At 55.0% G+C, this 14,929-nt stretch overlaps 4 protein-coding genes across 4 annotated transcripts; 1 reads left to right on the top strand and 3 right to left on the bottom strand.

Moving 5' to 3' along the window:
• Positions 1 to 648: 648 nt before the first annotated feature.
• Positions 649 to 4,755, top strand: PHYSODRAFT_326574 (hypothetical protein; the record flags this gene model as incomplete). Its single annotated transcript, XM_009522572.1, has 1 exon — positions 649 to 4,755. One exon carries the CDS (start codon positions 649 to 651, stop codon positions 4,753 to 4,755), a length of 4,107 nt encoding a protein of 1,368 aa, XP_009520867.1.
• Positions 4,756 to 5,633: 878 nt separating this feature from the next.
• Positions 5,634 to 8,497, bottom strand: PHYSODRAFT_297189 (hypothetical protein; the record flags this gene model as incomplete). The annotated part of the gene is made up of 13 exons (XM_009523482.1): positions 5,634 to 6,043; positions 6,116 to 6,202; positions 6,291 to 6,461; positions 6,545 to 6,644; positions 6,710 to 6,856; positions 6,931 to 7,092; positions 7,181 to 7,412; positions 7,457 to 7,518; positions 7,595 to 7,664; positions 7,731 to 8,056; positions 8,132 to 8,201; positions 8,278 to 8,353; positions 8,428 to 8,497. The coding sequence occupies 13 exons, from the start codon at positions 8,495 to 8,497 to the stop codon at positions 5,634 to 5,636; spliced, it is 1,983 nt and encodes a 660-aa protein (XP_009521777.1).
• A 992-nt stretch (positions 8,498 to 9,489) lies between these two features.
• Positions 9,490 to 9,816, bottom strand: PHYSODRAFT_434770 (hypothetical protein; the record flags this gene model as incomplete). Its single annotated transcript, XM_009522573.1, has 1 exon — positions 9,490 to 9,816. A coding segment is annotated over one exon (327 nt), but the record flags the coding sequence as incomplete, so codon positions are not given.
• Positions 9,817 to 10,504: 688 nt separating this feature from the next.
• On the bottom strand, positions 10,505 to 13,837 carry PHYSODRAFT_257795 (hypothetical protein; the record flags this gene model as incomplete). The annotated part of the gene is made up of 3 exons (XM_009522574.1): positions 10,505 to 12,034; positions 12,077 to 12,472; positions 12,515 to 13,837. The coding sequence occupies 3 exons, from the start codon at positions 13,835 to 13,837 to the stop codon at positions 10,505 to 10,507; spliced, it is 3,249 nt and encodes a 1,082-aa protein (XP_009520869.1).
• Positions 13,838 to 14,929: the final 1,092 nt, after the last annotated feature.

Raw genomic sequence — 14,929 nt, forward strand, 5'->3', positions numbered from 1 at the left:
GGCGCTTTTCTATTGGCTTAAATATAATCTCATTGAGGTTTTTAAACGAGTGGCTCTGGAAGAGAGGGTCACTCTTGTGAAGCGTAAATATCACTGTTTAAAGACAATCAACCCAAATAGTGGACCCACCACAGGATCCTGGCTCTCATTGATGAACTTGCCACCTCGACAGCACATTGCTCCGAGTCGATTTTGCGCCTAGATGCAAATTGCCGTTTTTCTCGGCCCACAGGCCTCTAGAGGCGATTTCCTCGCGGCTGTGAGCACCGCATGAAAGCTGACAAGAATGCCCCCTAGTCCTAATTTACCGTACATAATATCTAATTTCCGATTTTTCACTATTTCCGATTTTGCACTGGCTTTGACCAATTGCCTACTGATACGTTTGATTGGTTTAGCGTTTGTCTCAGTGAAAGCCGGGGCGCCTGCTTCAACGTCTCAACTGGCGATATGATCCCCGCGCAATCCCTCGCACTCGGATCGCGCGCCACTGCCGCGAAATCAACAAGATGCGGTTGACGCGCAAGTTGCGGGTGGACCTCGCGTGGCCAAGAGAGGACGGAGCCCGCGTTTAACGAAGGCTCATTCCGGAAGTTGCTCGCTCTCTCTCAAGCACTTTCCCCCTTCTCCTCGTCGTCTCCAGTGGCGATGAACTCCTCCGACAAGAAGCTCGGGCTGGACTCGGCCGACGCGCTCATGGCGCAGGGCCCCCACGCGCTGCACAGCTACGTGGCCGACAAGGTGCAGGCTGCCATGGGCAAGGCCATGCCCCAAATGGAGGTGCGCTTCAAGGACCTGTCCATCTCCGCCAAGGTCTTCGCCTCCAGACACTCGGACCCCAAGTCCCAGCTGCCCACGCTCTACAACAGCGTCAAGAAGGCTGCCACTAGAGTCAACAAGGACAAGTACACGGCCGAGAAGACCATCCTCAAGAGCGCCAGCGGCGTCTTCAAGCCCGGCACCATCACGCTGCTGTTGGGCCAACCTGGATCGGGCAAGTCGTCGCTCATGAAGGTGCTGAGCGGCCGCTTCCCGCTCGAGAAGAACGTGACAATCGACGGTGACATCACGTACAACGGCGTCCCACAGGCCGACATCATGAAGCGGCTACCGCAGTTCGCCGCCTACGTGACACAACGAGACAAGCACTTCCCCACACTGACCGTGAAGGAGACGCTCGAATTCGCCCACGCCTTCTGCGGTGGAGGGATCTCCAAGCGTGGAGAGGAGCTGCTGTCGAGAGGCACCCCTGAGGCCACTGCGGAAGCGCTCGACGCCATCAAGGCTCTCTACGCGCACTACCCAGAGGTCATCGTGAAGCAGCTGGGGCTTGAAAACTGCAAGGACACCATCGTGGGCAACGCCATGCTGCGTGGTGTGTCCGGAGGCGAACGCAAACGCGTGACCACGGGCGAGATGGAGTTCGGTATGAAGTACATGACGCTCATGGACGAGATCAGTACGGGCCTGGACAGCGCCGCCACCTTCGATATCATTAGCACTCAGCGTGGAATCGCCAAGACCCTGCAGAAGACGGTGGTCATCGCTCTGCTGCAGCCTTCGCCCGAGGTATTCGAGCTGTTCGACGACGTGATGATCCTGAACGACGGTGAAGTCATGTACCACGGCCCTCGCGACAAAGCTGTGCCGTTCTTTGAGAGTCTAGGATTCAAGTGTCCTCCTGATCGAGACGAAGCTGACTTCCTTTTGGATCTGGGCACCAACCAGCAGTACGGCTACGAAGTGGAGCTGCCTGCAGGTATGACGCACCACCCGCGTCTAGCGAGTGAGTTCGCAGAGATTTTCCGGCGTTCCTCGATTCACCAAAGAATGCTCCAGGCATTGGAAGTTCCTCACGATCCTGAGCTTCTTGAGAACGTTGGCGCACACATGGACCCGATGCCCGAGTTCCGTCGTGGATTCTGGGAGAACACCCGGACTCTCATGAAGCGGCAAACGATGGTTACTCTCCGCAACACTGCGTTCATCAAGGGCCGCTGCATTATGGTGGTGCTGATGGGGCTCATCTACTCGAGCACCTTTTGGCAAGTCGACCCCACCAATGTCCAAGTGGCGCTAGGTATCATGTTCCAAGCCGTCCTATTCCTCGCTCTGGGGCAGGTTTCCCAGATCCCGACGTTCATGGCGGCCCGAGACGTGTTCTACAAGCAACGCGGAGCCAACTTCTTCCCGACGTCGGCGTATGTCCTCGCGTGCTCTGTCGCCCAAGTCCCGATGGCCGTCGCCGAGAGCATCATCTTTGGCTCGATGGTCTACTGGATGTGCGGCTTCGTTTCCACGGCTGGCGCCTTCATCTGCTACATGATCCTGCTCATCCTGACGAACCTTGTCTTCTCGTCGTGGTTCTTCTTGCTGACAGCAATGTCTCCGGACTTCCACATTGCCAAGCCGTTTGCTACCTTCACCGTGGTGTTCTTTATCCTGTTCGCTGGCTTTGTCATGGCCAAGAGCACCATGCCAGGCTGGTTTGAATGGATCTATTGGATTAACCCGATCGCTTGGTGTCTTCGCGGTCTCGCTGTGAACCAGTACCGTGCTGCCAAGTTCGACGTCTGCATCTACGAGGGTGTCGACTACTGCAGCAAGTACGAAATGAACATGGGCGAGTACTATCTGTCACAGTACGATGTGCCGTCCTCGAAGGTGTGGGTGTGGGCCGCCATGCTGTTCATGATCGCCTGCTACGCGCTCTTCATGGCTCTGGGGTGGTACGTGCTTGAATACCACCGCTTCGAGAGCCCCGAGCACACGATCATCAAGGACAAGGACGAAGAAGCGGACGGAAGCTACGCACTGGCAGCAACTCCCAAGGGATCCAGCACCAGCTCGGCGGCTCGAGCGGTTGCTTTGGACATCGGGCGCGAAAAGAACTTCACGCCGGTGACCATCGCATTCCAGGATTTGTGGTACTCGGTGCCGCACCCGAAGAACCCGAAGGAGTCGCTCGATCTACTGAAGGGTATCAGCGGATTCGCCAAGCCTGGTACCATGACGGCTTTGATGGGATCCTCGGGCGCAGGCAAGACGACGCTCATGGACGTGATCGCGGGTCGTAAGACTGGCGGCAAAATTCAGGGGAAGATTTTGTTTAACGGCTACGAGGCCACGGACTTGGCCATCCGACGATGCACGGGCTACTGCGAGCAGATGGACATCCACTCGGATGCGACGACGTTCCGCGAGGCCTTCACGTTCAGCGCCTTCCTTCGTCAAGACAGCAGCATCCCGGACAGCAAGAAGTTCGACTCGGTGGAAGAGGTGCTGGACCTGCTGGACATGCACGACATCGCAGACCAAATTGTGCGCGGCAGCTCGGTGGAGCAGATGAAGCGGCTGACGATCGGCGTGGAGCTTGCCGCCCAGCCAAGCGTGCTGTTCCTGGACGAACCGACCAGCGGCTTGGATGCACGCTCGGCCAAGCTGATCATGGATGGAGTTCGAAAGGTGGCCGACAGCGGACGGACCATTGTATGCACGATCCACCAGCCGTCGTCCGATGTGTTCTACCTGTTCGACCACTTGCTGTTGCTGAAGCGCGGCGGTGAGACGGTTTTCGTCGGTGAACTGGGCGAGAAGTGCCGCAAACTGGTGGAGTACTTCGAGGACATCCCGGGTGTTGCGCCGCTGCCGGAACGGTACAACCCTGCCACATGGATGCTCGAGTGCATTGGCGCCGGAGTCAACAACGGCGGTCACAACACGATGGACTTCGTCGAATACTTCAAGAACAGCGAGGAGAAGCGCGTTCTGGACAACGAGATGGCTCAGGAGGGTGTGACCGTCCCCGCTCCCAACCTCCCGGAGATGATCTTCCAGAGGAAGCGCGCCGCGAGCTCGTGGACGCAGGCCAAGTTCTTGACGATGCGCTTCATGCGAATGTACTGGCGCACGCCCACGTACAACATGACGCGCTTCGTGATCGGCCTGTTCCTCGCGTTGCTCTTTGGACTAACGTATGTGGACGTGGAGTACGTGAGCTACCAGGGGATCAACGGCGGTGTGGGTATGGTGTTCATGACGACGCTTTTCAACGGCGTCGTCTCGTTCAACGGCGTGCTGCCCATTGCCTCCGGTGACCGCGCAGCTTTCTACCGGGAGCGTGCAAGTCAGACTTACAGTGCACTCTGGTACTTCGTGGGCTCGACGATCGCTGAGATCCCGTATGTCTTCTTCGGCTGCTTGATCTTCACGGTCATCTTCTTCCCGTTGGTCGGCTTCACTGGGTTTGGTACGGGAGTGCTCTACTGGATCAACGTCTCGCTGCTGGTGCTCATGCAGACGTACATGGGGCAGCTCTTCGTCTACGCGCTGCCAAGTGTTGAAGTCTCCGCGATCATCGGCGTGCTCGTGAACTCGATTTTCTTCTTGTTCATGGGCTTCAACCCGCCGGCGGAATCCATCCCCGAGGGCTACCGCTGGCTGTACGCGATCACACCGCAGAAGTATTCACTCGCGATTCTCGAGGCGCTCGTGTTCACCGACTGTCCGAACGAACCGACCTGGAACAGCACGCTCGGCGCGTACGAGAACGTGGGCTCGGAGCTCGGGTGCCAACCGGTGACGGGCCTGCCGCTCACGATCGACCACATCACCGTCAAGGGCTACGTCGAGTCGGTCTTCGAGATGAAGCACGACGACATCTGGAGCAACTTCGGCTACGTCTTCTTGTTCATCGGCATCCTGCGGCTACTGGCCTTGCTGTCGCTGCGCTACATCAACCACCAGAAGAGATAGATAGACAAGTAGAATACATAGGGAAGATACAAGAGACTCTGGTGTAACCTCGAGTAAGTAAATTCGGCCACTTCTAGACAACTTATCGCCGACATCAATTGGACATTTCAATTCTGTCGGAGTTCCGGGCCGACGTTCACATACTATAGTAGTATTTTCCTTGGCGGCCATCCCGAGTCGGATCTTCTGGACAGCTAGAGAGTAAGGAGTGCCAGATTTCTTACGGCGTGATCGTGAAGACCAACTTGTGAAAGCGCAGAAAATTGCAATGAATTAACTGCAGAAGAGTTGTGCGCATCCAAGGTCGTCGGACTCATTTTGAAGTCCAGCACTTCCAACCCCATGGTCGAGAAACTGGCAGACAAGCTCAAACAACTCAACCCGATCCTCCTAAATCCCGCGGTTTTAGAGAAGGCACTGGAGTGTTTTAATGGGGTGACATGAAGGTTGGTTTACTCGCTGTACTCGTCTCCAAGCGGATCGAGTGGCTCAAAGCCTAAATCGAAAAGCAAATGCCAGGCGCAAAGTTCCCAGATAACGCCAAGGTTGGTGAGTTTTACTAAGTCCTGCCGCGACGATGGTTATGGCGAAGGGGGTGCGCAAGTTAAAGGGATTTCAAGACGCGAGCAACTACGCGGCGAAATGGACGCGTGAAGCGCAAGTCGATGTCTCGTTCAAGATAGAGGCGAGTTCCACAGATGCAGACGCGGTTGGGACGATTACGAAGACGCGCAAGTGCACAAGTTGATCAGGGAGTTTTGTCCAAGAGAAGGGCATTTATATTTGTCTTCGAATCGAAGGCTTCGATTGTAGTTTTTAGGATTCCAACAGGAAAAAACTTCATGACAAGCATTGAGCTACGGGCCTAAAAGGCATCATTACGCGCCATTCGTCTCCTTGTTACGCAGAGACGTCGCGAACTCCTCGAACCATGCCAGGCTTTCCGGGTTCTGCAAAGCGTTCTTGTTGGTCACTGTTTGGCCGTCGATGATTTTCTTCACAGTGAGCTCTACTTTCTTGCCACTCACGGTGTGAGGAATCGCCGGACAGGCCACCACCATACCAGGCATGTGGCGTGGGGAGGCTTGGTCACGAATGCATTGGCGAACCTTCTTCTGGAAGGCAGGCGTACACTCGTAGCCGGTTGCCATCACTACGAACAGCAGAATACGGACGTCGGGGGTGCCGTCTTTCAGCGTGTAGTTCTGTCCGACGACCACCGAGTCCGCCACTTCTTCCATTCGCCCCAAAACTTTGTAGATATCCGCCGCCCCGATACGTACACCACCTACGCGAAACGATGGTTAACGCCTTTGTTTACCGGATCTGTGTGCCTATGATAATCAATTGGTGTTCTTACCTGGCTTCAACGTTGCATCAGAGCGACCGCAGACAATCACGCCACCGCTGTTCGTGACCTTGGCAAAGTCGCCATGCTTCCAAATGCCTGGATAGGTGTCAAAGTCTTCACACGCCAATGCCATGCGTTAAAGTCAAAGCCAAACGAGAGTCAAAGTACAACATTTCCCACTTACAGGCGCCATGGTACTTGGACCCGCTTTCATCGTTCCAAAAGTACAGCGGCATCGATGGGAACGGCTGCTTGCAGACCAACTCGCCTTGCTCTTCATGGATCTCCTTGCCATCGTCATCGAAGATGCGAACATCCAGGCCCAAACCTCGGGTCTGCAGCTCACTATCACGCACTGTACGTAGCAAAGTTAGTGAAACTCTTCAATTCAGCTTACGCTTGATAATTTATCCTTGGAGGCACATTTTTTGTGTGTACCTGGTAGATTGGTGCAGCCGAGAGCAAAGCACCCATTTAAGTCGGTACCTCCGCTGATTGAGGCGAACTGTACGTCGCTCTTGATTCCCTCGTACACAAACTAAAGCAATAGTTTGTAAGATAGCATCCCATTTGCCGACCCCCCCCCCAGCTACGTCTACAAACCTTGAAGATATTGGTACTGGCTGGTGATCCCGTGGACGTGATCAGCCTCAGCTTGGACAAGTCAAACGTTTTGCCAGGAACGCATCCCGAGTCCATGACGGCGGCCAAGTAGCACGCGCTTGTCCCAAATACCGTCACGCCAACGTCCTGCTCAGTGTATAACAGCGACAAAAGTGTGAGAGGCATTACGGGGATAGTAGCCAACACGAACATTCGCTTACCTGCCCGAATTTCCACAACGCTTCTGGGGATGGATACAGGGGGTTGCCATCAAAGAGAACTAGTGTTGCCCCCACTCCAAGTGTACTCACGACCCAGTTCCACATCATCCAGCCAGTGGTCGTGTAGTAAAACACGCGGTCCTGCCGCTGGACATTCAGATGCTGCACAAGTTACGACCAGAAACAAAAGTTAGCTGTTAACAGTGCAAATATCGAGGGAAAATAGTCAAAATACTGTATGTAGACGTACATTTGCGAGCTCCTTCAGGTGGTTCAAAACAACCCCAGGACCTTGGACGAGGCACTTCGGAAGCCCAGTCGTTCCCGAGCTGTACATGACGTAGACCGGGTGGTCGAAGGGCAACCGCGCGAATGGAATCGTGTCCTTCACCGACTGCACGGCCTCCTCGATAAAGCGGTCGTGGTAGACTGCCCCTCGGATTTTTGACAGGTCCAGGTCATGCTTGCTACCACCACCTTCTCTACAGATGGCAAGTCATCGATAACTTGTTTCAGCTGCGAGAACATGTCAATTCGTTGTCCCTTGTAGAAGTAGCCGTCCGTAGTGAACACGACCTTCGGTGTGATCTACAATAGTAGCATTCATCGGGAAATAGAACGTCAACAACCTAGCACGTAGCACCTACGACAGATATGGGCGTACCTGGGCGAAGCGATCCAAAACTCCTTGGGCGCCAAAGTCAGGCGAACAGCTCGACCAGATTGCTCCGAGGCTACCAACAAAACAGAACCTATTAATCATTTGAAACACTTTGTAGATACAGTCAATCGGCACGAACCTGGTGGTGGCGAGCATCGCAACGATTGCTTCCGGGATGTTCGGGATGTACGCTGCAACGCGGTCTCCCGCCACAACGCCCATCTCTGCCAGCCTCGCCGACAACTTCGCTACTCGTTCATACAGCTCCTTGAACGACATGACCTCTTCCTGGTTGCTGGTCTCCGCCTTGAAAATGATTGCCGGACAATCATCTCGGAAGCGCAGCAGGTTCTCAGCAAAATTCAGCCGAGCTTCGGGGAAAAACTTGGCGCCTGGCATCTTGTCCTTGTCCTCGATCACCTTCGAGTACGGCTGAGACGAGACCATGCCCGTGAATTCCCAACACTGCACCAAACACCAAACACCCTATAAGCCACCACACCAGTCCCCTCATTGAGTCATCAACTGCACTCCTCTCACCGCCTCCCAGAACTGCTCGAGGTTCTCCACCGACCACTTCCAGAGCTCTTGGGGGGTCTCCAACGACAATCTATTGCACACATGAGACCCAGTAGCTTTAGCCATCCACACCCCTCCCCCAAGTAACAACACGGTATTGCACTCACTTGAAGCGCTCGTTCACTTGCTGCGTGAACTTGGTCCAGTTGGAGGAGGCTAGGAGCTCTGCTGGTGGTGTCCACACTGTTGGAATGATACACCAGATACGTGAGCGGATTGTGTCAATGGGCCAATAGTTGGAGCTATTGCAGACGTACATGGAGCCTCATCCCTCTCTCCTTTGCCCACTTCGACACCGTCGCCCTTGCGCTTGCCCAGCACCGCCATCGTGTACGTGGGGCGGCAAATGGTCGACTGAGCGATTTGATCGTCACTTGAAGTCGTACTTTGTGCGAAAAGTAGTATTGTGAAAACCGATTAGAATGTCTTATTGGATTGTTAATCAGCCGATTTAGTGGCTTAATAAGACCGACGACCCCCGATTAGATAAATCCGACCTCCTAATTAGACTGGGTACCTCGATTTATACTCAATATTACTAGAGTCGGGTTTACATTTGCTAATCGGCCGATTAAGCCAGAGCCGGCCGATTTGTTTACTATTCAGACGGAATGTCCGATGTGCAACCGGCATTCGCTCCTTGTAGGCTAAATCAGCCGGCAGACAACAATCGTTGCAGTCGCTCTTGGCTAGAGTCAAGGTTACAACACTAACATCAGAACTAAGCTGGAAAAGCCGCACTCTATAATACCTGTAACTGAGATATGCAGGCGACGCGTTAAAGCGCGGTGTTGCCGCTGCACTATGCATGTTGATCGAAATAGCTAGGCTGCACATAATTACGAGACCGATGACCGATTTATACTCCGATTATAATTGAGACATCCCCGATTTATTAGTCTTCAAATCCGCTATGAGCGATGTTTAACCGACTAATTCAGCAGGACAAACTAATCGGTTTTCACAATACTTAACGGAAGTTGAAGTTGGAAACCTTTTAGTGTGATGCACGCGACGAAAATCTACTTCTACGGAAATCGCCGTGCGAATATGTCACTTCGTATAGAATTCGGGGTGCAAATTGACTGGCGAATACCACGAATGCAAAAATGCCAGCTATACAAAAATCAAATGAAACTGCAAGATGTAGTGGAATTCATCGTGCAGTTTGCACGAAGCATATTGTGCCGCACATTTGGTACACAGTGTGAAAGTAGAAACACTACTACTTCAAAGTAAATGTGTATTGTGTAAGCTTACCGCTACTCACCTACGTAATGGTAGCTAGTCTAGCTGGAGCTGTGCCTTGCATGCTCACGGGCGAGTGTTCTCCACGATAGTTGGTCAAGTCTACGCGCTCTTCCTTTACTCGACGTCGATGAGAACGGTATACGATTCTTTACTTGCTCAAAACGAAGGCCAGCCGAATCGAGAGAGCTGTGCGCTCTCAGGACCTCATCACTCGTCAGAAGTGCTTCAACGAAGCGCATCAGCCGCTGAAGCTCTGCAAGCCGGATCTTTTGTAGTCTTGAAGCCATATCGTGCTTTGATAGCTGCTTTAGTGGCGGTTGCCCAGCACACCATTGCTGCCACACAACGCGAACGGTTCTTGGGGGTAGCACAAACTCTCTTGGCACTCGATGAAAGCCCTCACCCCATGTGTAAAGCTCGGTGTGCATCGTTGCAGTAGCATTCACCGAGGACTTTCTGTCTGAGTGTGAAGGTACACTATCGCCGAGCGAACATTTCCAAAAGTCGACTTTCCGGTGACACCACGCTGCTCCATCGAGGTCAAGTAGCGCATACACTCCATAGTACTTGATACACTAATGGACGATAGAGAACCGCTGCGCGATACTCTCCCCATTAATTGCACCCAGCGTACGAAACGTACTAGTAAACAGGACTTGCCGTCGATCCGCCTCCGTATTCTCATAGAGCCACTCTATGAAGCGAGATAAAGTTCGTAGATAGACGTACTTGGTGTTGTCAGAGGTGATACTTCCCAGCACTTGCTCAACGCGGGCATCGAGAGCTTCCATCGTTACTTGCCGATAGAAACGGTATCGAAATAGCATAGAAATATTTCTAGTTTTTGTTTCGTTCACTTTGCACGACGAATTCCATTTATCTAAACATGGCTACATGCATGCACACTTGACGTTACACTTTTAGTTTTGGCAAAATGTGTGAATTGATCGTAGTAACTTACAGGTCTTAAAGGTTAGCTAGCAGGATGTCTGTCGCCTTGGAGGAGAAGGAGAAGGGGGGGGGGGGTTGAGTGCCTCGCAGTCGAGGAGGCAGCCTTATAAAATTGGACGCAAGGCAGTCAATCTACACGAGCGCCACAGCAGCTTCCGAGAGACGAGGGCGTCCTAGGAAGGCGCGGGCGGCGGCGTTGACGGCCATGCTGTTGTTTTGACGCGCGTGGCTCATGGCGGTAATTCGAGCGACGGCTCGGAAGGTGGGACGTGCGGATGCACGTGGGGCGTTGAAGGACGCGTTGGCGGTGGTCATGTTGTCGCGGACGCGGCCCAGCAGCTGCATGAAGCTCGAGTTGAAGCCCAGCTCCGGGGTGAAGTGCAGCAGCTCGACGCGAGAGAGCGTGTAGTGCTTGTCCAGCGGGATCTCCATGTCGTTGAGCATGATCGGCAGGATGGGCTTGCCCTTGTCCTCTGCAAACGCCAACTGGTCCTTGACCAGCTCGCTGTTGACGGTCTTCCTGGAAAGCACCACGATGAACACGTCGCACTTTAGGATGGCCTCCTTGGCGGCGTGGATGCGCTCCGTCATGTCCGCGTACGTCTGGGTGCCGTCCAGCAGACACCGCACGCTGTTGTCCTGTAGTCGGTCGTGGAGACGCTTGACGAACGTGTGGTGGTGGTCGCCGTGCGATACAAACGCAAAGCTGAGGTTGTCCAGAGTGGCGGGGTCCCAATCCGTGATGTTCTCACCGAATCCGACCACGCTGGTGCCGTTAGCCAGGCGACGGCGGCTCCCAGTGACGTTGGCCTCGCGTTGCTTCTCGATTTCGTCACGAACGCCGTCGAGCAGAAGTCGGAACTGCGCCGCAAACCGCTCCTCGTCGTACTCGTACGTGATCTTCCGCTTGTTGGCGTTGTTCACGCTCTTGATCGCTTGCTCGAACGGAACCATTTGACGCGTGTAGATGTAAACCTGCATCTCATCTGTGACTGCAGCCCCCTCAGGAGACACGGCAATGATCGGCTTACCAAGCTGCTTGGCCAGCGCCAGCTCCTTGAGACACCATTCAGAGACTGGGTAGTCCTCTGTGTACAGACAGATGATCACCTCGGCATTTTTGATGCCACGCGCAATCTCTTCGCGCCATACGGAGCCACCGCCGATACCCGTGGGGTCCATAAGGTCAAGCCACGACGTGATGTTCGCGCGCTCGAGACTGTCGCGGATTTTCAGTGCAAATTCGCTGTGCGAGTGCGTGTAGCTGATCATAACATCGCGGTCGCCTGCAGCCTGCTTGATCTCAAACTGCAGCTGCGTTGACGTGGTGCAGTCCACTGGACGATAACCATCGCGGTTCGTCTCCATAACGTCTGCTCCGGCATCCAAGAGTGCTAGCGCGGTGCCCTTCTGCTCACACTTCATGGCAATGTGCAGGGCTGTATCACCGTTGGGGAGGCGATCGTCGATATCTGCGCCGTGCTGAACGAGACACTCAAACAGGTCGACACTCACGTTCTTGGACGATGCAGCGCATAGCAGCGGAGTGTGATCGCGATAGTCACGCAAGTTCACATCGGCGCCCTTGCTCAGAAGCAAACGAACCACCTCTGGCTTGTTCACACGCGCAGCCCAGTGGAGAGGCGAGCGGCCGAAGATATCCTGGAAATCTGGGTCAGATCCAGCTTCAAGCAGCCTACTTACGGCCTGAACAGCACCGTTTATCGCTGCCCAGTGGAGTGGCGTACGGCGGTGCATACCCGTGTAGCCGTACTCGCCCACACAGTTCGGATCTGCGCCAGTCTTCAGAAGCCTCTTAATACCTGCAATGTCATCCTTGGCTGCAGCTTCATGGAGTGGTGTCAGCGCCACATCGGCTCCCCATTCCTCGAGCTCATGGGCCACGGGGAAATTGCCACGCATGTAGGCCAACTGCAGCACTGTGAGTGTGTTCATGTGGCCTGGATCAGGCACATCCAGGTGGTTGGCTCCAGCTTCCAGAAGCAGCGTGACGATGTCGGGGTTATCGGCCACAAAAAGCGGTGGCACGCGGTCCGACCAATACGACGCCCTGGACTTGAGGTTCACGTTCGCGCCGTGCTCTACCAGCCATTGAACCGCTTGGATTTGACCAGTACTTACTGCGCAATGCAGCGGCGTCACAAGCGTCGTCCGGAAAATGGAAGCAGCCATCTCATCTTCAGACGTCAAAGGCTTCGTCACAAATATCTGCGCGAACGTCCAAAAGAGATCTCCAGTCGTAAAGCGCACGCGCGAAACCTTATCATAACTGTCCACACGAAACCCAGCGTCCAGCAATAACTGAAGTGCTTGGACGTTGCCCAAGTAGGCGGCCACATGCATGGGGTTCTTCTTGGAGCGACCGAAGAGCTTGCACACGAGTCTGGCGTCGCAGTACATTTCCTCGGCGAAGTCCGTACCCAACCGCTCCTTAGCATACTCGAGCAGACTCTCCATCTTGGCCACATTCCCCAGCGACGTTTCCTTGTACAAATGCTTGCGTAGGTCGTTGATCACGCGCGAGCGCTCCGACTTGTACTTGCTCCGCTTGCGCTGCAGCCGCGAGCGGATTCCACCGGTCTGGTCCGTCTCCTTGAAGGCTCCAAGCTGCATGCTCAGGTGCTCGCGGAACCGCGCGAAGTACGTGAGCACCACGAAGTTGGCGAAGAAGGTCACGACTGCGAACACGACGTACAGGATGGCGCGCGCGCGGCTGCAGTGGAAGTTGTTGCCCTGGAAGATGGCGTACGCGAAGTAGAGGATCACGACGAGGCTGAAGACCAGCACAACGACGCTCAGCAGCTCGCAGAACTGGAAGAAGACGGACCTCTGGATCTTCTGGCGGCCGCCGCCGTCCCGACGTCGTCGGAACGGTTCGAAGATCCGCAACCCCGACGCGGGCAGCCCGATGAGCACCAGCAGCGGCGCTACGTGGTACACCAGCATCGCGTACACCACAATAGTGTCGCACGCGCCGCAGTAGCCGGTGTCTCCAACGCACGCCGTGGTCTTGGTGCGGTGGAAGGCCAGCGCGTAGCCCACGTCGTGCACGTACACGCCACCGTGGCCCACGTCCTTGGACGCCCAGAAGATGACGATGCCCGCGATGCCCAGCGCCGCCACCAGCAGCGTGCTCATGCGCAGGCGCCACGTGAAGTACGAGTTGCGGCCGTAGCCCGGGCCTAGGAACGTGCGGGGCAGCGCCTTGGGCGTCCCGCGCGGCGCGGCCGGCAGCGCGTCGTCGTCCACGTCGCCCAGCTCCATGACCGCCTCGTCCGTGGAGCCGCTGGGCAGCGGCGTGGGCGTGCGCGACGCCTTGTCGGTGGACGCGGCGGGCACCGCCGTGGACGGGCCCTGCGAGCTGCGGCGGCTCACGCGCTCGCCCCCGTGGCCGGAGAACGAGCCCTGCTCCGGTAGCGCGTGGTAGTCCGCGGCCTCCGTCATGGGCTGGACGGCGTCTGCGGATGGAGGGGGAGGAGGAGGTGAAGTGTGCGTAAGCTTAGCTTTAGAGGGAATGGTGCAGTACGCGGCGAGGAAGATGTCACGCGTGGCTTGGCGCTGTCCGCCGGCGCTGGAAGTCCCGTAATGGCCTCAGGCGTTAGTGCAGCGCTGGAAGCAGGCAAATTCTAATCTTTCGGGTTACGACGTGACGCTTTTGTTGAATTTTGACCCGACTCTGAAGGGGGTCTGAAACGAATCTATTTCAATACAATGATCGTTTTGCAGCAAATTCGCTAAGCCGGTTAAATCGCTCCAGCTTGGGACTAGTGATTTGAATGATAAGCTTACTTAAATAGTTTATCAAATCCTGTTTTTGTAAGGCAGTCACGACTGGGGGAAGGGCAGAATAGGGATATTTCGTGACGTTTTCTAGCTTTTTGGCTGGGTAAAGGTAGCCTTTCGAAGTTGGGACAAGCTGGTCAAGATGCGGCGCTCGCTTTGCTGTGGCCACGCCGATACGGCGAGGAGGTCTGCCGCAGACTCTGCGGCTCTCCATGGCGCTCGAATGGACCGGGTAGCAGTCAAAGGCGGTGCCGCACTGGCGTAGGGTTCATCTCACATACAATGAAGGACTACTGTGTCTGATATCACTTCAACAATGAGCCCGTCGTGCATGCTTACTGTACTCTAGCGATAATTTGTTAGGCTGCGGCCACTTGCTTGCTTTTGCCTGCAGCATAATTTACGTCGAGTAGTGGGTGCTTTGAGTTTCCGCCGCCGTTACTATCCGATTCCGTTTCTCCGCCTCCTTTTGCAAACCACTCGACAATGGTGTGCCTGCGCAGCTAGCCTAGCTGAGCTAGGCAAGGTAAAGTGTAAACGTGACTGATGGCACAGCCAGCCGCACGGCCCCTGCGTGCGCGGTCTCGGGCATCACGGAGCGAGTTTTCTGCTCGTCGCTCCATCTGCCACTGAGGGGTTGAAGCCCACGACCCCTCACCTTGTCAGTGACAAGTTTTCACACCCGGTCCATTGCACTTATTCACGCAGCAAGCACATTGCCGCAAGATGCTATGCTTCACCGTATTAATAATA

This window comes from Phytophthora sojae (genome assembly GCF_000149755.1).
Source record: "Phytophthora sojae unplaced genomic scaffold PHYSOscaffold_2, whole genome shotgun sequence".
Taxonomy (NCBI): Eukaryota; Oomycota; class Peronosporomycetes; order Peronosporales; family Peronosporaceae; genus Phytophthora; species Phytophthora sojae.